At 46.9% G+C, this 19,557-nt stretch overlaps 9 protein-coding genes across 9 annotated transcripts in view; 4 read left to right on the top strand and 5 right to left on the bottom strand.

Moving 5' to 3' along the window:
- Window positions 1-802: 802 nt before the first annotated feature.
- SPPG_00116 (uncharacterized protein) lies at window positions 803-1,882 on the bottom strand. The gene is made up of 4 exons (XM_016748449.1): window positions 1,588-1,882; window positions 1,374-1,525; window positions 1,213-1,306; window positions 803-1,155 (listed from the first exon to the last, which is right to left on the bottom strand). Exons 1-4 carry the CDS (start codon window positions 1,625-1,627, stop codon window positions 1,079-1,081), a joined length of 363 nt encoding a protein of 120 aa, XP_016612424.1. The 5' UTR covers window positions 1,628-1,882; the 3' UTR covers window positions 803-1,078.
- A 226-nt stretch (window positions 1,883-2,108) lies between these two features.
- Window positions 2,109-5,635, top strand: SPPG_00115 (uncharacterized protein; the record flags this gene model as incomplete). Its single annotated transcript, XM_016748448.1, has 8 exons — window positions 2,109-2,133; window positions 2,188-2,285; window positions 2,372-2,532; window positions 2,613-2,695; window positions 2,758-2,870; window positions 2,927-3,851; window positions 3,907-4,077; window positions 4,137-5,635. The coding sequence occupies 8 exons, from the start codon at window positions 2,109-2,111 to the stop codon at window positions 5,633-5,635; spliced, it is 3,075 nt and encodes a 1,024-aa protein (XP_016612423.1).
- A 212-nt stretch (window positions 5,636-5,847) lies between these two features.
- SPPG_00114 (uncharacterized protein) lies at window positions 5,848-6,604 on the top strand (the record flags this gene model as incomplete). Its single annotated transcript, XM_016748447.1, has 4 exons — window positions 5,848-5,898; window positions 5,970-6,248; window positions 6,323-6,393; window positions 6,463-6,604. The coding sequence occupies 4 exons, from the start codon at window positions 5,848-5,850 to the stop codon at window positions 6,602-6,604; spliced, it is 543 nt and encodes a 180-aa protein (XP_016612422.1).
- A 30-nt stretch (window positions 6,605-6,634) lies between these two features.
- On the bottom strand, window positions 6,635-11,256 carry SPPG_00113 (uncharacterized protein). The gene is made up of 21 exons (XM_016748446.1): window positions 11,061-11,256; window positions 10,813-10,964; window positions 10,661-10,732; window positions 10,367-10,588; window positions 10,099-10,305; window positions 9,676-10,032; window positions 9,521-9,619; window positions 9,207-9,453; window positions 8,976-9,138; window positions 8,787-8,922; window positions 8,644-8,722; window positions 8,428-8,576; window positions 8,054-8,365; window positions 7,900-7,989; window positions 7,667-7,830; window positions 7,505-7,593; window positions 7,405-7,434; window positions 7,176-7,333; window positions 7,075-7,120; window positions 6,913-7,013; window positions 6,635-6,841 (listed from the first exon to the last, which is right to left on the bottom strand). Exons 1-21 carry the CDS (start codon window positions 11,182-11,184, stop codon window positions 6,722-6,724), a joined length of 3,117 nt encoding a protein of 1,038 aa, XP_016612421.1. The 5' UTR covers window positions 11,185-11,256; the 3' UTR covers window positions 6,635-6,721.
- Window positions 11,257-11,379: 123 nt separating this feature from the next.
- On the bottom strand, window positions 11,380-12,284 carry SPPG_00112 (uncharacterized protein). The gene is made up of 3 exons (XM_016748445.1): window positions 11,942-12,284; window positions 11,804-11,847; window positions 11,380-11,743 (listed from the first exon to the last, which is right to left on the bottom strand). Exons 1-3 carry the CDS (start codon window positions 12,259-12,261, stop codon window positions 11,520-11,522), a joined length of 588 nt encoding a protein of 195 aa, XP_016612420.1. The 5' UTR covers window positions 12,262-12,284; the 3' UTR covers window positions 11,380-11,519.
- SPPG_00111 (uncharacterized protein) lies at window positions 11,938-13,496 on the top strand. Its single transcript, XM_016748444.1, has 8 exons — window positions 11,938-11,961; window positions 12,028-12,417; window positions 12,474-12,527; window positions 12,593-12,678; window positions 12,743-12,841; window positions 12,921-12,995; window positions 13,061-13,234; window positions 13,291-13,496. Exons 2-8 carry the CDS (start codon window positions 12,225-12,227, stop codon window positions 13,378-13,380), a joined length of 771 nt encoding a protein of 256 aa, XP_016612419.1. The 5' UTR covers window positions 11,938-11,961; window positions 12,028-12,224; the 3' UTR covers window positions 13,381-13,496.
- Window positions 13,497-13,536: 40 nt separating this feature from the next.
- SPPG_00110 (uncharacterized protein) lies at window positions 13,537-14,719 on the bottom strand (the record flags this gene model as incomplete). Its single annotated transcript, XM_016748443.1, has 5 exons — window positions 13,537-13,908; window positions 14,002-14,097; window positions 14,191-14,345; window positions 14,415-14,455; window positions 14,520-14,719. 5 exons carry the CDS (start codon window positions 14,717-14,719, stop codon window positions 13,537-13,539), a joined length of 864 nt encoding a protein of 287 aa, XP_016612418.1.
- A 160-nt stretch (window positions 14,720-14,879) lies between these two features.
- SPPG_00109 (glutamate N-acetyltransferase/amino-acid acetyltransferase) lies at window positions 14,880-16,668 on the top strand (the record flags this gene model as incomplete). Its single annotated transcript, XM_016748442.1, has 3 exons — window positions 14,880-15,756; window positions 15,821-16,131; window positions 16,192-16,668. The coding sequence occupies 3 exons, from the start codon at window positions 14,880-14,882 to the stop codon at window positions 16,555-16,557; spliced, it is 1,554 nt and encodes a 517-aa protein (XP_016612417.1). The 3' UTR covers window positions 16,558-16,668.
- Window positions 16,508-19,557, bottom strand: part of SPPG_08818 (DNA excision repair protein (rad2)) — a 5,553-nt gene continuing 2,503 nt past the window's right edge. The window contains exons 6-7 of the mRNA XM_016756956.1: window positions 17,124-19,475; window positions 16,508-17,062 (exon numbers count right to left, since the gene is read on the bottom strand). Of these exons, the coding sequence (XP_016612416.1) occupies window positions 16,652-17,062; window positions 17,124-19,475 (2,763 nt within the window). The 3' untranslated portion in view covers window positions 16,508-16,651. The remainder of the gene's footprint in view (window positions 17,063-17,123; window positions 19,476-19,557) is intronic.

Raw genomic sequence — 19,557 nt, 5'->3', positions numbered from 1 at the left:
AAACCATTCATCAAACTGTACTCTTATCTAAATTATCATAGGTCCATGGATCTACAAGCCATGCAAGAGGATCACAAGCTTTACGTTTCCTCTACTATCTGTAGCTTGGTTTGGATAGACCGTCTTTTCATGATCGACATCAACCTTGTGTATTTATGACCTACTGATGATGCTTGGATCCCAGTATGCCTAATACCCATAACATGTACAAGCGAGACAAATGCCTGAACAAATTGTCAAACAATCGTAGGAATATCGTACTTTCCTTGACCAATATTCTACTGCAAACTGCTTTGAGAGTGAACCTTCCTGGGAGGTTCTCGATTAATATCCTGTGGTGTTTCATCAATGTGAAATCATGTATTCACTGGGATGGGCCTTTTGTGTAAATGAACATTTGCGCATGTCCTTTTATCATGATTTGGGCAATGGCATGTATGCGCAACGCTCTGATATGAAAGCTTCAAAAGTAACCCATGCCAACGTCCCCAGCGTTTTGTCCATACCGTCTAGTTTACTACAGTGAAAAGCGTCTCGTATTATTGAGGGTTGGAGATATCCTGGCAGTAGTGCAACACAGATTTGATGAATGATAGCATACGAAAACTGGCATGTTGCAAACTTTATAGTTGAGGACACTCATGGTCAAAGTCCATCGTCTATTCGAACAGTCCTGTAGGTTCATTTGCTTTGGAGCGTAGGCTGTCAACTTGGCTGTCACCTGCACAGAGTCACGCCAGTAGAAAGTAGGTCATGCCACGACTAGTCGGAGGGTTCAGAGTTTCTCCACAAAAAACCAAGACCTTGCACTTCGTTCCAAAGCAAAAAAGGATACGCAGTATAGAACATAAACAACTACATGTTTTTTGCAGATATCCTATCCACCTCACTCATTTGTGTGTCGCAATACAAAAAAAAAAAAAAAAGACAACAAGAATAGCACAAACAGAAAACAAGGAGCTCAACATGTACCAGAACAGCTTTTTCCTACCCAGAACAAACCCTCACAACTGCCGATATTTACATAAAAAAAAAAACGGGGTGCAACTTTCATACGCGGACGCATTTGACTTGACCATTAGGCATCGCCAAAAGTATTTTCGCTGGCATAGACAATGTAGAGGAATCCATCCTCGTCCTTGTGTTCTTGGTAGACTAAATAAAAGTCGGATGAATGTCACAAAGAAGGGCTAATCATAAGCAAGTTTATACCTTCACTGAGGAGCGAGGAGCCGGGGGGAAGCACATTGTTGACGAAAATGAAGATGGCTTTTTCGGGGCTCAGTTTAATTCTCTTGCGAATGACCTATTTGACAAAGCGTCAGCGTTTTCCTGGTTACGTTCCCATCAACGTAAACCACGTAGATACAAACATAGACAAACTGACACATTGTCAAATCGCATGGGACCAAGTACTTTTTCTTATCAATCGGCGCAATATCGCTCTTTTCGGCCTTTTCAACGATGCAGGGTATGCGATCTGGGTACTTTTGTCTGATTTTCTCTGCTTCTTGCTTTCGTTTCTCTGTTGTTTTCACACTTGTTAATTGGAAAAAGATGGCCAAGGCGTAAGAGTCTTTAGCTCACCAAACGGATGTTCGTCCTTGAATTGGGACCGAACAGGCATGGCTTTTAATAGAGTGGGAGTGTCACAAAGGGAAAACCTGTAATTGGAGAATTGTATAGAAACTTGTCGTCGTCGTCGTCGTTCGTTCGTTTGTTCCTTTCTGCTGCTGCTGCTGCTGTCGTTTGCTTTGGAAGAAAGATGAAAACTGCGATGGAAAACTCTCCCCCAAAAGCAACAAGCCCAAAGAAAGTGCGCGTGATCAACACTGCTTGCGTGATTGACGACTGAGGCGTTTGAGTCAAGACGCGTGGGAATATTTCATTCGCTTTGTAAAAAGATATTGGAAATTGTCATCATTTCACGACGATTTTCTTTTGATGAAGCGAGTGTGAAAGGGCTTTATTTTACGATATGGTATGTTCTTGGCTTTTTGTGACTGTTTGAATAATGCGTTCTGGTTTGTTGATGATGATTATGCGTCTTTTTGTTATAGCCATGTATACTCAAAGTCCGCATTGTTGCGGCGAGGAATCTCCCCGTCATGGACAGGGCAACCGAGCTGACAGGTACCAACATGGGTTTCTTTGAATCCTCATGAACCTTGTTAACGCACCGTATAGATGCATTTGTCGAGGTCAAGTTTGCAGATTACGAAGAATACCGGACGCAAATTTACCGACGAAGTCTTAATCCCATCTGGAACGAGGATTTCCGTTTTGTACGTGCAACTCTTTTTCCTCAGTCTCTCTCTGTGTTTTCAAAACACGATCCATTCTTTCGTCTTTTACTAACATCCATCGTCAGGAAGTCAGCAACGACGCAGACCTTCAAAACGAACCCCTAGAACTCAAAGTCATGGACTATGATCAAATCACATACAATGATTCGATTGGAACAGTTTTTATTGATTTGAATCCGCTTTTGACGTGGGATTCTATGGCGCAGATTTCAGGCTGGATACCCATGTGAGTTTTGCGTTCTGGGAAATGGATTCCTATCCAAAATGCATATCTTTGAAAGCCGCTTGACGATCATTTTTGGGCAGATTTGATACTCTGCGGGGAGCGAGGGGTGAATTGAATGTCCAGGTTCGCTTGCAATTCTTTGGAGATGTGAACCCTTTTAAAGGTAAAAGTCCGCCAGTGTACTGGCGTACTCGTACAAGAACTGACATGCGTCCTTGCGATTAGATAGTTCGGCGGGTGTGCAATTCTATACCATGACATCTCTACCACCCAATGTCAACGTGGTGGCTGTTCTCGGATTCGTTTCCGCGCTAGACAATGAAGATGATCCGGAATATGTAAGGCAACCATCTTACGCCTCTAGAATGTCCAGAAACTGACACACATTTTGCAGCACTGGAGCGATAATTTCCGTACTCCCCGTACATCAAACGAGTCGCGCACACGCGTCATGTACCGCCTCAGCGGACAATTACGTCGACAGCTTGGCAAAAAAGTGCTCGAACTCAACGGTAATGCCGTCGTTGGGTTTAAACAGTGTTTTGATATAGAGAGCGAGGAGAGAGCCATTACCGCTCGAGCGATTGGAACCGCTGTTCGCCTCTCCGTGCCAGATCAAGTATCTCTCGACCGAGGACAGTCATGGTCATCCATGCAAACTCCAGGTGCCTCCCCTTTGAATACCCCCTTTTCTGAACACCTTCCGTCCGTCTCCCCCCTCGCATCTGGAATGGCCACAACAGCCAAAGCGACACTGACACCTGAAGAGCTCTCTGAGAACGGATCCTCGTTTCTCGAAGAACAACCCTCTGCTCTCCTTGTCGCCTCGGCAGCAACGGGATACAAATCCGCCGAACACATGACACTTACCCTCCATAATTTTCCCACTGGCGCCATCCTGGGCATTGGTGGCCTCATATCCGCCACATCCGTCAAAGTGATTGAAAACGACTCCAAGGACATACGCGAGGCCTGGTGGACAGAGCTTCGCGATGAAATAAAATCCCATGCGCGGGCGCTGGGGTGTCCTTTTGTCATTGGGTACAGCGAAAACACGTCCATCAGTGATGAATTGGCTGTATTGCATTGTAGTGGTACTGCAGCTATATTGGATCTGTCGGTTATGAATTCCTTTTCCGGTACTGCTCATTCTTCAAGGATGAATTCGGTAACTGGATGGGAGCCAAGAGGGGATGAGGCAGTGGGATCGGTTACGCAAAGTGCACCTGTCCATAGGACGTCCATTAGTGGGAGCGAATATCGTGAGAGCTTTTTAGAAGCTTTTGCGAGACGGAAGCGGAAGCGCAAACGTGCCAAAGGTCGGTTTTTTGGAACTTTCCGATTGATTGTGCAACACCTGACGGGTACTCTTAGGCTGTCAAGCCTGTCATATAACCTACAGACGCGAAGAATCACCCTTTCCCATGTCGTATGCGAAATGTGGTGTATGTAAAAAGAAACATGTTCCAGAAGTCTTGTTGACGACAATTGAACCGCCTTCTGAATTGGATACGGTTGGGAACGGAATTTTGTTGGAAGCGCATGGTGCGTGCTATATGCGTGCTGCATCGTTTTTGGACGTTATTGTGACTCTTGATATCTAGTCTGCCGGTACCGCAAAACCCACGGAGACTCCCGTCCTTCTGTCGTTAGTGAATCCATTCCGTTCGCGCAGTACGACATTCACCGACAATTAATGTACAAACTCCGGATATATGGCCTCAACGCTGTCTTTGGATTGAAAATCCAGTATAGTGTGGGCGAGTCGCTCATGACGGCCGTTGCGACGGGTACGGCGGTCTTTGTTCGCGCCTTGCCACCCCCGCCTGCCATGAAAGTCTTTCGAAATTTGGACGTTGTAGACGAAGAGGACAAAAAACTTTTGGAGATTCAACGAAAAATCATGTTGCGAAGCGAAAGCAATCGCAAGATGATTGAACAGGCTTTATCGCAGTTGGATTTGAATGATGATTGTGGTGCACAACAAGCTGGCGAGTCGGACCAAGTTGCAAAAAGCGAGACGGATTCCGGAAGCGAGTCGGACAGCGATTCAGAGGATGAGCAGGAATTTCGACGACATCGTAGCGTCGTGGTTCAAATCGACGATGAACAAGATGAAGATTTGGTGTTGATGCAGGACCCGAGTTTCCCAGACGATTTCCAAATGTGTAATACCGGCGTGGCACCTAAGTCCGATACCCTCTTTCAACCTCACAACCTCTACCACATTCAAATGGTGTCCATTGTCAAACACGCTGCCATTAGTGTGGTGTCTCACCACCCTAATCGTCAACTAGCTGATATTTTCAAAAACCTTTACCAGGAACTGGTCTTCCAATTGGCCTATTTCAAACCTTGCATTGTCGGAGGTTTAAATTACGATGTCCAGCTCATCAAGGACAATGAGATCCAGATTGCGCTGACAGGGATTGCGCTTGGGCAGATTGTTCAGCAAGGTGACCCCGTCGATGTCCAGGCATCGAACGAGAGCTTTGCATTGGGTGATTCGCTTAAAAAAGTCCCTGGACCTGCTCGGGCGCCGACCAAGGTCTCTCTCGTCTCTCAGTCCTCGACGCATTCCCTCGAGGACGGTATGGTGTTTTCTCTTGAAGACGACCAGGAGACCGATACGGATCCGAACCGCCCCTCTTCCCACACATCACACAGCACACCCCCCTCCGTGAATGACCCTCCCACCCGTCCAAGCACACCTACCGCCCTCCACCTCTCGCTTACCCTTACCGACAACCCTTTTATTGACATTACACCCCTATGGTACATTCCCAACACCCGCCTCACTCGCTTTCTAGGCCGCATCTCCCTCCATTTCGTAAAAGAAGCCGCCATGGTCTTTGAACTCGGGACGGGCAATACAGGCATGGGAGGCTTCACACACACCTTCCTAGTGGAAATGTACGCCATTTGCCGGGCCCATGCGTTTGCACTTGGTGGTAACGCTCTTGTTGCATTTCGTATGGATCAGATTGTTTTTGAGGAGAGTTTAAAGAATCAGGCTTATGCTCTTGTTTCTGTTGGGGGGGATGTGGTTGAGGTTGAGAGTTGGCGGGGACGGGTTGGAGGTTTGGTGTCGGTTTTGGGATAGATGTTGGGTTTTCGTTTGGTTTATATTTTTTATAAAGGATATCTTCCTTTTATGTTTGCGAAATATATCTTATTGGCAAGAAAAAAAAAAAAAGTGTCGTAAACTCAAGGTTTTTTGATGCATTGTCAAGAAGACTGACGCGTCCAACGTAATCGTTCCGCTCTCGTTTTCAAGATTGTTCAGCTGCACTTGTATAAGAAACAAGAGCGACCATGCTCCACACACCCACCACCCAATCCCATCCCAACTCTCTAAACCTCACTGTAAGAAAGTCCAAATCACTCTACTTTTGCACCTACCCCTCACGCACACACACACACATTATTTAAAATAGATCCCCCATCTAACTCACCTCTTTACATCCCAACCCACCCTCCCACCCCACCTCAAACCCCACATCCCCCAAATCCTCCAAACCCTACTCACGCACCTCGACTCTCCACCCCACATCTCCCTCCTCACCCCATTATTCATTCTACACCCTCCAACGAAATCCATGGCGTTGCGAAAAGGGGTCCTAGATGCCCTTGTGAATTGTATTGAGAACAAGTGTGGGATGGAGGCCCTTGAGGCTTTGCAGGCTTTTTTGGTGGATTATTGTGAGGGGTGTGAGGTATGTTGTAGTTTTTTGAAAAAGATATGGGATGATGATGAATGTTGATTGGTGACCTTTTTTTGGTTGTTAAGGTATTTGAACAGGGAGCTTTAGAAAAAGTATGTCACATCTTGGTGGATTCGAGAACGGAGGAAAGGTTACGGTAAGTTTTCTACCTTTGTGTAAAATGCATTGTCGGGTTTTATTTGCTTCAATTGCGATAAATCTCCAGACATAAATGCATTGAACTGTTGACAGTTTATCTCGCACCCACTCCACCAAAAACAACTCTAGAGAAACAGCATACGCTTGAAGCTTTCTTGGGTCCGCGTTTCGTAAAGAGGTTGGTTAAAGGGTTGGAAAGTCTCTTGTAAAGTTATTATGCAAATTGCGAAAAAACAACACACTTGCCATAAAATCTATTCTCCCCAATTGCACAATAGCATCTCTCAAAAAATAAAGAACATAAATACAAAAAAAATTATATATTTTCACCCTACAATTCCTCTCAACCGTTCCTTTTCCGCTTCGTTCAGAAACCGGTCGCAGAGTTGCAAAAATCCGTGCGTGTTTTCTCTTGCAGAGGTTTGAAAGAATTCGGCTAGGTACGCCTGTTGAATGTTTTTGTGTGTTATTGCAAGAGTATTTGTAAAATGGTATAAAAAAGAATCAGAAACGACACCTTTAAATCCATTTGATAAATGGGATTACTCCAAAGCTCTTCATCGGCTCCCTCATAGTCGGTTGCATCCACGTCAACGACTCCGCCCTTACTGAGCAAATCTGAATACATTGAATTTGTTAGGTGCTTGAAAAAGGATATAGACATGCACGACAGCCTCACCAGCCAAAAAGTCGTCACTCTGGATGGGATCCACATCCTCCCAATCCTAGATACATCATTAAGAGAAAAAAAACTAAATGTATCAAACAGCAAAAACCTACTTCGTCAGAATCCACACCCTCAGTGGTCTCCTCCTCATCGTCCGGAATTCCCCGTCGGGATACCCTTCCCATCTGACTCTCAGTCTGATGCTGTAGCTCAACAAGCAAGAGCTTGATAGCTTTAGCTGGAAACGGGATGACACTATATTGCGCTGGACCTGTTTACACCGTACAGACAGTTAACAATCTGTGTCAATGACTCCATGCTGATAAAAATAACTGTTCTCACGTTGTCTTGTCATGGAACGCGTAATGATCTCTACACATCAAAAAGAGGTCAAAAGAATCAGTATCGTGATCCTCCAACTCTATCAAATCTCCCCACATACTGTTTGACACCACAATCTCGTCACCCTTGACCTGCAAAGCCTGTAGCCGCGTATCACCACTCAGTAGTAGCTTACTCATTGCCAAAGCACTGAAAAGGAACGACATCAATTACTACGTATGCATGGGGCAAACTACGAGACCAATGATGGTGCAGCACCCACCTGACTTTAATACTATAAAATCCCTGGAAATCACCAAAATGTTCACACCACAGCTCAATGATCAGCTCTAGGCCGTTTTTACCATTAAGGTCGAGTTGGCTGAGAAAGTCGATCACGGTTTCCGGGTGGTTCAGGATGAGATGGGCGAAGACCATCACCAGTTGCTGCACAATGGTAGGCATTCAGGCTGAGTTGGACGTGCCTACACCTACCTGACAATGAGTAGTTCGTACCTGTATAAAGGATGACGTCTTGGCTGCCTGTAAGCGCCGTGCAACAGCCGTCAAAAGCTCGGGCAATACCGGCGTGAGCTCATTTCCGCCCTACCATAACTGTTTGATCAGCTAAAAAGTTTCCACACAGAAACCTCAACCATCCAAAGCCCACCTTTTGAATCAATCTTGTGACCAAATCCCCAACAAATATAGACGCCGATTCCGACTGCGAGGGATGCAACAGTTTGGCAATAAACTGAATCACGTAATCCAGCCCGGTTTTCTGCCCATCTGTCCACCTCGCGATGCCAGCCACGTCCCTTTGCACGAGTTCTTTCACTGTGTCCTGGCCATTTTGTAGAATGCTATGATCGTCCACGACCAATAACATTCGGATCAAGTCGGGGAACACTTGGTTCGTGTAGACAGGTGGGAAGGGTTCTGGTATGTGCTTGATCAGCGCCGTCATTAAGGTTAAAGCAGTCTATGTATCGGAATACGCTGATTAACAGATATCGGCCGGCGGATTGCAACGATAAAACTTACAGCAACCGCCCAAGGCATCTTTTCCACATTTTCTAACCGCAGGACATCGCGAACAGCTGGGACCATATGCTCTTGAAACGGCACCGCCATGGATTTGTTTGCTGCCAGCACATTAAAAAGATCCACGATAATCTCCGTCAAAAGGAAGTCTGTAAAGTTGAGAGCAGTTTAATCTGGTAAAGTTCAGGTATGTCATGGTTGCGATGCACGGCCTACCCTCGGCACCCCGGACCCACACATTCAGCACAAGCCTCGAAATCATGCTCTCGTACCGGGCAGTAACTTCTTCATTCACCTTTTTAAAAAAGCCAAACATCAATCACCATCCATTGCGGCTGATTCAACCGATGAAAGCACACCTTGGCTACTGTTCCCAAAGTCTCGAGCAACAATGCCAGGGCTTCCTCAGAAGCAGACTCTGACAACTGCAGAATCCCTTCAATGATTGGGGCCTGGAACGGTACCAACTGTGTTGCGTCCACCTGGAAACAAAATCTGTAGGGTATGAGTGTGGATAACAGCAAGACGTTTGCATCGGCCATTCTCACCCCCGCAGAGCTTTGAGCGCAGATACCTTCACCGCTGCACTGGTGATATTGGGACCCAAAGCTTCCACCGCGGCTCCCATGTACTGGGACACCAAATGGGATGGTAGGACCTCAGCAAATTGGCTGGAAAACCACAATGCACGTCCCTGCAAAAAGGGATGTTCTATGCCATCAAAGCGCAATGTCAGTTGCATGTATGTGGTTCCATTTGAACAATAGAGAGCTCCTTACCAATGCATTTCATGTCGCTCAAAACCACATGATTGAATAAGCCTTCCAGATCAAACGTCAGACGCTGACTCCGTATGTGATCGATCAATTCTCCGTTCAGACGTCCAAGTGCCAATAGGCATGCTTCGTGGACTTTCCACCACGCTTTATTTCCATTCTCGCGTGTCTTTGTCGATTCCTGAAACTGGCTCTGCACCGCTTGAGAAAGCGCTTGAAGTGTCTCAATTGGAAACGATTCTACCAGAGCCTGTTCAAGAGAAATGTAGACATTGAATGTCCAAACTTTGACGGACGGACGCATCCCTGATGTATACCAGTATTAATTCCTCCACGGCAATCCGAACATTGTAGCTCATAGCCTCTTCCTCATCATCCTGAATGAACTGGTTCATATCATTCGTCCAAGTCTCTTCCTATAAACTTTGGTATTAGATGGGCCCCATCACAGCAGCGCGTCTTTTCGAATTACCATTTCAGCTGTGATCTGCAAATACGTCAGAACCACTCCAATTAAATGTCTCAAGAAATCCCCCGCCTGCTTCGGCCCTTGTGTCCCAGATATCGGTACGGTAAACATGTGCCTTAAACCCTTCTTCCTTGCCACCAACTGCACATATTCTAGCAGCGAATAAAGCAATGATTCAAATCCGAGAACCTCCCCATCCGAATCAACATCGACTGTTTCATGGAGCTCATCGGCGGGAGTAACTCGTTCGTCTCTGTACTGTGTTTGTAGTGCTACGAGATGATTCCAGACGGGTTCAAGGAATTGAAGGGTATACTGAGACATTGGTTTGGGGAACTGTTTGACAAGCTTACAGAGGGTCTATACGGCATGAAAACGGATGATAAGCATTGTCGCAGAGGTAAACGGGACGCATTCCGCACGTACCCGTAACACCTCATGTTTTACAGGGAGTGATTCTGGCGTGGTGTTTATATTTGCCAGAGTCTTTTTGAAAGACTCCATCCATGTCGGTAATAGAGGTTCGACATAGTTTCGGATGACTTCAGGATGCTCGTCGGACACCATGTATGCGATATCCGCAAAGTCCCTGAACATTCCGAGTGCCCTTGCACGATCTCGAGGGCTGTATGACTGGTTTCGTCATGTGAATAAATGCCATTTCTGCTGCTCAGAGCTATGTAGATGAACCTACATCCTCGGTGCCAAATATCCGATGTAATTCGGGAAGTAACGCCGGCGCAAAGTACGGAAAATGCTGATCTGTCAAGTCATCCCTCACGAATTCAGCCAACACCCGCATGGCGCCATGAACGTGGTCTGCATTTCCGCCTCGAATATCCGCAAGAAGAGAGTCAAATAGATCCGGCCACGACTCTGGCCAGTCGAAATGCGCGATGCGGGAGACGACATACGCCTGTGAATAAAGATAACCCAAAGGATCAGAACCCCTTGATATAGCATTATGCAAGCATGGATGAGCACATACAATCAAAACTCGTATCCGCTTATTCGAGTCTTTTATTCCTGGTAATATCATTGACTTGACAGCTGCCTTGACCTACGCGCAAATGCATACGTTCCAGGGTCAGCGTGCTCATGAGCCGACAATGTTGAATGTGCGATCAGCAGTATAGCAACCTCTGTTGGGGGCTCAGGTCCAACAAACTTATCGTCCGCTTTTCGTGACCAATGGGTATCCACATAGTTTTTCAACGAGACAGCGGCCAACTGGCGTTCGGAAGGAGGGAAATTCGGTCCCACCGCAATTTGCGTGAGATACTGGGCATAATCTAAAGCAATAACGAGAGAGAGAGAAGACTGAATGGCTGTACCCCATTTGATATCCAACTTTCACAATTGGTGATGATCTTGACGTGTGGACATACCAGGCTGTAATCGTTGCAATTCCTTTGCGCGCAACTCGGCGGCCATGCGAGTATTTGGGTCGTGAGAGAGGCATGCTGAAAGGTTTTGTAGGACAGTTTGGTCCATTTTCAGAGTGCCTACCATCCCCGCCCCCAATGGGATAATTGTGGTGAATCACTGCAAGATGACTTGCGAGCTCGTATCGTTTGCTCGTGGCACGTGTCTACATCTTTTGAACTTTCAGCTTTGGCTTTTGAACTTTTTGTCGTCTTGGACATTGTTGCAATGAGTCGAGTCCAAAAGCGGGCTCTCATCAGATATTCAAAGGTGACGAATGGGTCCCCATCACTGCAGATCCGGTGTGTGTCGTCAATCTATTCGTATGTAACATTTAACAATAAAACAAGGTCGTCATCCTCCAAGACAGCCTTTTGCCCAATATCTATTATATACAAACACTCATCACTGCTCTTCCAGTTTCAAGTATTTGGCCGTGCGGCCTCTGCAGCAGCCGCAACAACCTCCCCCAATCTTTTTGCAGCAACCCCGGTTCGTTGTATTTCCACTTGCAAATCGATAGACATGGTTCGTATGTCTGGAGTTGTCATTTGTACTCCCGTCGCAACAGGAAGAGCGAGAAGATGGGTTTCTCTTGCACGATCCTGGAAATTGGCGATGATGCGTTTGAGGTTTTGAGCGTCTCCTACAATGTCCGATGGTTAGTCTGGCCTTTCCGGATGCGCGCATTTGGGTGTAAACTTACTCTGAGCAGCTAGGTATGGATAGGGATGGGTGAGTGCGTTCTGGCTATGGTAATAGCAAAGAGAGACAGGGTAAACATTACGATTCTGTAAACAAGATAAAGGAAAGAACGTTTGGCAATCTACTCCATGGCACTCACATTTTCCCAAAAAACTCTGTGTACGCATCTTTCAATTCATCATTCAGACTCAGCAAAACGTTCACATTTTCAATTTGTTCTTGCAGCGATCCTCTTGATGTGTCTATTTGTTGGCTAAATGTCGGCTCTTCTTCAACCACCACGATAGGCTGCTGGACTGGTTCTGGTGGTGGAAGTTCGGGGGGCAGTTGTGATGCATCTGGCAAGGTGTTGTATGGAAAGAAGTCGGTGTCAGGTATGCCCGTGAGATTCGGCGGTTGGTCAAAGGCTTCGAGTGGTGGAAATGCTTCAAAGTCTTCAAAAGAAAATGGATTGTCCATTAGAGGTTGAGACAAAAGTCAAAGCGTCGCGCGTCGGGATTTTGGGAAGAGCTTGTGACATAAACTTGCGCTGTTTTGTAGATCCCTCCAGCGGATCGCCTGTTTTTTCCCCTTTGTTCTGGATAATTCACATTATGGCTCCCATATCGCCAGTTGGTAAGTTCAGCGGTCTTTTGTCCTTCAAGTTTGAGCTGACAAGTGTTCTTTGGCAGTCATGCCCCTGGAGCTCGTGGTCGACCGATACTATTTGGCAGCGGTGATGAAGGGTACAGTAACAAGTGCCGCACAGGACTATACATTGCAAAGGAATATGCTTACCGGACTCGAATAGCTCTCCTTCACTCTATACTCTTTCATAGACGCTTCACTTCAGAACGGCCCATGGAAATTGACCTCGATGCACTGAACGTCACCTATGTAGGTCGCCAATAAAGGTGTCTAGGCACATGTGGCAACCATAACCTGACCAATGTTAATACAGGCCCGTCTAGAAGATCCCGAACTGGAACGAGCCGTTGATGAAAAGGTCCGAATGTTTGATAAAGCGTTGGAGCCTCTTTCTGGACGAAATAAAGGACAGGTGAGGGCTCTTGCTTGAAAGGTAGGCGAATGGAGGTCTGAGAATCAAGAGTCAGTAATTCATGTTTTTTTTTAAATAGATTGCTGTCATGTTTTTTGAACGACGGGCTAAAAAGTCATGGTTTACGAAAACCGAAGAAGAAGTTTGTTGGGAGGTTGGTCAAAGGCTGTGCAGAGTGCATATAAAATTCAAGTATTTATGGCATCTCATTTTTCTTAGCAATGGGTCATTACCATAACCATACGAGAATCCCGAACTGAGCGTGAACATATCGATGCACGTCGGGCACTCCAAAAAGATCTTGTGACAGCATTGACCAGCATCTCCCAGATGACAAACGAGCAAAAAGATCACATTCCGCCGATCGTCAACAATGATCCATTCCCATTTCAGGTATGTATGGCTTCCTTTTGGACGATATGAATGAGACGCTGATCTATCGCTCGTAGATTGTGATATCGTCCAATTCAGATGGTTCGTGGACATCCATGTTTAAGCAGATGATAACGTCGGGTGGCCCATGGCTTTCCGCAACATGATGACAGACATGTCGGAAGCAGAAAACCTCCCAAAGGCATAGCCTTTGGACGTTTGAACATGTAATATTGATGTATATATTCTTCCATAAATAATGATTCTATCTAGTTAACTGTCATCTGGCCCGAATATTCCCCAATTGTCTGTCGCAGATTTATCTACACTACTTCTGGGTCCCCAGCGTCTTCATTCTCCATGTCCAACGACACCTCCCAAAACCTCTCTTCGACACCCATCTTTCCAACATCAAAAACATGTGCACTAGTATTGTTGAACACGTCCCCAGTCAAGAAAGGATGCGGGAAGGGTAACTCCTCCAGGACCTGCAAGGACCTGCAGAGAAACGGCGCTTTTCGTTCCAGTGCGGACGAAAGTTGTATCATTGAGTACGCCTCAAAGCTATTTCCGATGATCATGAGTCGGGAGAGTTTGGCTTGTGTCCAATTGGATCGGAGAACATTGCTGTAGAGGGTATGGCCACAGTGGGGCATGAAGAAGACAGTGGGGTTTTTTATTGGTCGGAGACCGCGCTTTTGGTTGGCGGATGATGTGGTCAATATGATTTGAGTGTGATTTCACAACGAAAATAAGGTCGTGTTCAACAACTGAATGAATAACCATACCTCATTCCGTTCAATAACGGTAAATCCCAACAACTTTACAACTTGCTTGTCCAACTCTGTCATCACTGGATCGAATATATGCAAGCTTCCCTCAAGCTACTTTGCGCATTGAAATGTAAGCATCAACAGCACTTTACAACATCAAGTTACTTGAATCGACATTCAGGCCTCTCTTGTCGAGTCTTTTACCTCAAACACGTCCCGGAGAAGTAACAAGAGCATAAGCTGGTATTGGGAGGTGGCTGACCGAACCGGTGATCCGACACCATAACACACGCAGTCTACGTTTCGCGGTCGAATGGATGAGCCAGAAGATAGAGTATTGATGGGTTGCAAAAGCGCCTCTGAAAGACATGACTACTTTAGAACGTACATCGATGATGGTGACAATGTTGGAAAGAATATAAACCCACCGCAAAGCTTGGTATAGAACTTGCTCTTCTTTATAGCCTCCCTATCAATTTGGAACCCGATATCGATAAGTTCTCCTGTCTGAACTTGACAAGGCCCACACGAACCTCTTTGTTTCCAAATCACCCATTACACTCGAAACTGAAGGTTCTGGCTTTCTTGTAATGGCATGCCGCTGCTTTTGACGTCTGTAAGCAAAACCGGAAGGAGAGGGTGACAAATGTGGTTGCTTGTGAGATGTGTGAGGATGGTTTGGGCGGCTCGCTTTTTTTCGATGGCTGACCAGGGTAAACCCGTCGTCCTCCATGTCCGATAACCGTCTGCTTGCCCGTAATGCTCTTTCTTGGACTCGCCGCGCTCTAATATCCCCCCCTACTCTTGATGCTCGTTTTTCTTTTAGAAATCTCTTTAAATTTCGTTGGAGTTGCCAAAAAACAAAACGTGCTGAATGAGTCATCCAGACTCCGATGATCTTGCCGGCGGATCTTTTGCCGTTCGCGCTTTCGTCGTCTCTCCAAACGCCCTTCAAATCGATTTCGCTTTTCCATTCATACCTTTTTTCTTACTGGAAACCACTCCCCATGATAGTGGCAGCACCAGGCTTACGGGGTCTTTCCCAAGCCATCTCCTCCGGGACCAGCGCGCTCCGGGACGGCATATCGTTCTTTCGACAACTCCCCAGTGTGCTCTACCAAGCCCACAAAGAGCGACATGCAACGACAGGAAACCCTGCACTTGGAAACCGAAACCCATGGCCGCGACAGGATCTGATTCCATATGAGGGAACATACCCGCGTGGATGGAAAGCTGGGGGATGGGCAACTGGGGTCAAACGCAAAGAAGGGTTGAAGGACTTGACGCTCATTGTGTCGCCCCAACATGCATGTACGGCTTCAGCAGTTTTCACCACAAACAGCTTTGCTGCTGCCCCTGTGCAAGTGTCCCGTGAGATTGTATCTTCCCGTGGATCTGCGGACAAGGGCAGCATTAAAGCCCTTGTTGTCAACTCTGGCTGTGCGAACGCATGTACAGGTGACCAAGGACTGAAAGACGCATGGGAAATGTCACGGGCAGTGGATAAAGTGGTCGGGATAACCGGAAACGATTCCAAGGCTGGCACAGTTGTCATGTCCACCGGTGTTATTGGCCAACATCTTCAAATGGATCGGATCCTGGCTGGAATTACAGACTTGTCCCAGCACGTCGAGGACACGCACAATGCATGGTTGGGTGCTGCGGAAGGTATCATGACGACCGACACATTCCCAAAACTCCGTAGTCAGGAATTCACAACCAAAGGTGGATCTTACCGCATGGCTGGATGGTCGAAAGGCGCTGGAATGAGTGCGTTACATTATTGCTCTCCTATTTCTCTTGCGTACCACAATAACGCATCTCATTTCTCTAGTTCACCCCAACATGGCCACAATGCTCAGCGCCATCTTCACTGACGTTAAAATCAGCAAACCCTGCCTAGACTCTGCCACCAAATACGCCGCCGATCGGTCTTTCAACGCCATCAGTATCGATGGCGATACGAGCACGAACGATACCTTTACCGTCCTAGCGAATGGCGCATCTGGTGTCGTGATTGATAAACTGGATTCAAAAGAGTTTGTAGAGTTTAGGGATAACTTGACTGCGTTTGCTGCTGAACTGGCAAAGTTGATTGTGCGAGACGGTGAAGGAGCGACAAAGTTTGTTGAAATTCAAGTCAAGGTAAGGGTTTCTTATACCCGCGCACCTTATACTAAAAGACTAACTCGACAACCGAAACAGTCTGCCCGGAGCTTTGCAGAAGCTAAAACCATTGCCTCAACCATTGCCACTTCCCCGCTCGTCAAAACCGCCATCTACGGTAAAGATGCAAATTGGGGCCGCATTGTGTGTGCTGTCGGGTACAGCGGTATCCCCATCACACCAAATAAAGTCAACTTGTATGTTGGGTCCCCCACATCCGATTTCCTCCATTTGTTCAAAGACGGGGCGCCATTTGATGTTGATGAAGAAAAGGCGGCGGCGATCTTGGAAAACGAGGATATTATTGTCAGGATTGAACTTGGGTTGGGATCCGAAGAAGCCAAAATGTACACTTGTGATTTTAGTCATGGATATATTAGTATTAATGCGGATTACCGGAGTTAAATTGCGATAATATGAATATGCATGCAGGGTGAGGGTAGACTTGAACTACCCACATATGTACAAAAGTGCTATATACGGTGTGTAAAAACAGGTATCATTTCCTGCCTCGGCCTCGGCCTCTCTTTGAGACCGTCTTCTTCCCTCTTTTACTCTCCACCTTTCTCCTCTTCCCACCTCCTTCCTTCCATCCCTCCACTACCTCTCTAACACGCTCACTAGCATGGACGTTGGTACTCGTCACCGAGAAAAACTTGTCCAAACGCGCTTGTCGATTCTTTGCATTCAAATTTCGATCCATTTCCTTGATGAGTGGTATCATAATGTGATCAACTTGATGCTGCTTCCAATCCAGTTTGTCTTCCATGAAATCTCGAAGGGCATTCAAGTCGGGCCGGCCCCAGGTAAAGGCCGTAGGGTTAGTATCGAGTTGTGGATGAAAGTAGGCGTCCAGAACTCGAGGGTCTGGAAATGACGACGGGATGGCAAGCTTTTGGCAGTGTTTGCGCTAAAAATTAATGTAAAGATGTTAACTGAAGAACTGCTCGCAAATGGTATAGGTTACTTACCAGTCTTCTCAGAATCGGTTCCTCATCCACATCAGTTTCGCCTCTCAAAACGCGTTCCCACCACTCCCGAAACCCTTGGAGTGGCTCCAGCCCTTCCCCTCGCCACATTGTTAATATTTCCATGGCACTCGTAGGTCCAATTCCTTCAATTCCTTCCGTATAGTCACTTCCCAACAGATAGGCCAGCTGAACCAACTTTTCTCTAGTCAAAAGCATGGTCTCTTCCAGGCGGTCCATGGTATACTCCTCCACGTATTTTTGCTGATTAAACATGTTCTTGTAAATCATCGTGCCGCCAAAGAGGAACACGTCAGAGTCATCAGTCACGATGCCGTCTACAAGGGAGTTTTGAACCAGCCAGGCGCATTGAGACTCAGCCTCCATTGGAGCAGCGATATAAGGAAGACCAAAAATGCGAAGAAGCTCCTGAATTTCCCTAATGAGCTGAGTTTCAATATCAACTGCACTAGCCTCTTCTTTTCGTTTCTGCTTGTTCAGGCTGATCATTTCGCTTTCTAGCCGTCGTGCAACGTCATCAGGTGTTTGGTTTGATAGAGAAGACACGAAACGAGTATATTCTTCGTTTTCTTCGTTGAGTTCAGTTGGAACGTCAATGCCCACCTCTTCATCTTCATTGTTCAAGTAAACGTCGTCTTCAAAAAGATCAGATCCATCATTCAGATCGATTGTGGCTTGCGCTGCGGTGGGACCAGGTTGGATGGCAGGGTTGACAGATGCAGTTTCTGTCGGCGTGGTTGAATAAGCTGATACCCTTGAGGGCTCTTCTTCGCTAGGCGGTGTATTCACGTGCTCGACAATAGGCTTGGTATGAGGTGGGGTGACGGGTGCCGTTCCATCTGCCTCCTTTGTCGCAGCCAAGAGCCCGGACGTAACCTCCGTCATCTCAACTTCTGCTTCCATAATTCCTTCCACTATATCCGGCCTTTTATGCTTCTTTATCGCAGGTGAATGAAACTCCTCGTCCTCTGAATCCGACGCAAAGCCGAGAACATCTGCACTGGACCTTTTCGGGCTTTGGATGACATTGGCCACATTACTGGTCAAAGTACGCTTCATCGGCGACGTTCTAGCCAGAAACCCGATTCGATCTGTAATGATCGGCTCGGGGGATCGAGGTGGTAGCAGTTTCGAGAAATCTATGGGCACTTGAATGTCCGTCGTTGACGCTCGATCATCTGGTCGAGGGTGATCTGGATCAGCCACTATCACCGATTTCTCCGCGATTGGCGAAAGATGGTCTGAACCGGCTGCTTCAGCTGGTGCCACCGTAACAGTCTCATTCTTCGAGCTCCGCTCCTCCCGCCAAATCAGTGTATACTCCAAAATTTTTGTCCACAACTCATGCGCCTGCGCAGAGATACTTCCCTCAACTGCTTTATCATGTCGCTTCTTCACATGGGTCAGCTCTTCCTGTACTTCCTCTTCGGACCATCCATATACTGCTAAACGGAGCATGTTTTCGTGGTCCGGATATACCGATGTGAAGGCATCGGATAGAATATCCTGCCAAGCGTTGTAGGCTTCGTCTGGTGTTATTGCGCCTGTCAAAACTTTGAGGACTGCGTCGTTCAGGCGAGTATTTGAAGCGTCCCGGTGTTGCGCGGCCTCATTCATTTCAAGCTCGCCATATGTCAAAAGTTTTTGTTCTTCAACGCTGGTTTCTGGATAGGTAACCTGGCCGTCTTCAAGTGGGTCAGGGGTGTTCCGTAAGGGTGAACGAGCCCACCCATCTACATTCTCGTCTTCGACCCTCAGCTGGCGGGCTTCATCCTCAACTACAAATGCACCCTCCTGTTCATCGTCATTGCCCGATTTCGTCCATGAATGTTTCTCTTCTAGCTGCAGCGTAGTAACCTCTTTCTCCACTTCTGTACTCCACCCAAGCGCAACATCCTTTCCCCACGCATTAGATTTGTTCTCTTCCCATGTATTCTCACCAGTCCAACCAGGATCCATTGCTGGTTGAGCGTCCCACCCACCTTCAGTGGCTACCTCCCTTCTGCCAACATAGGATTCAGGTTGAAAACCAGAGTCAGGCCAGGCAGGCACTGGAGATGAACGGTGCCCACCCCACCCAGGCTGTGGTGGTACGTCCTCGTACATGTCGGTAGAAGGTCCATCTTCTGTTGGGCCCTCCGGTGGTCCTGTGGCGAAATACTCCATTATTTTTTCAATTGGGAGGTTGTCTGGAAGGTATGCCTGAAAATTGGCAAGGAGAGACTTGTCCTGGTCCTTTTCGTGACTTGTCATATCCACATTAGTATCCTGCTCCATTCCCGATACTGCGGATGCCGTATAAGGTGGGGTTGGAATGTCTGATGCATCACCGGGCTATGTCAGGTCATCGAATTAAACTTTTACGCAATACACTAGTTCACCTGTTATCTCCTCAAATTCTTCATCATCGTCGCTG

Source organism: Spizellomyces punctatus (assembly GCF_000182565.1).
Source record: "Spizellomyces punctatus DAOM BR117 chromosome Unknown supercont1.1, whole genome shotgun sequence".
NCBI classification, from domain to species: domain Eukaryota; kingdom Fungi; phylum Chytridiomycota; class Chytridiomycetes; order Spizellomycetales; family Spizellomycetaceae; genus Spizellomyces; species Spizellomyces punctatus.
Note: the sequence above shows the minus strand (reverse complement) of the source record. Positions and strands in the feature narration are given on the sequence as shown.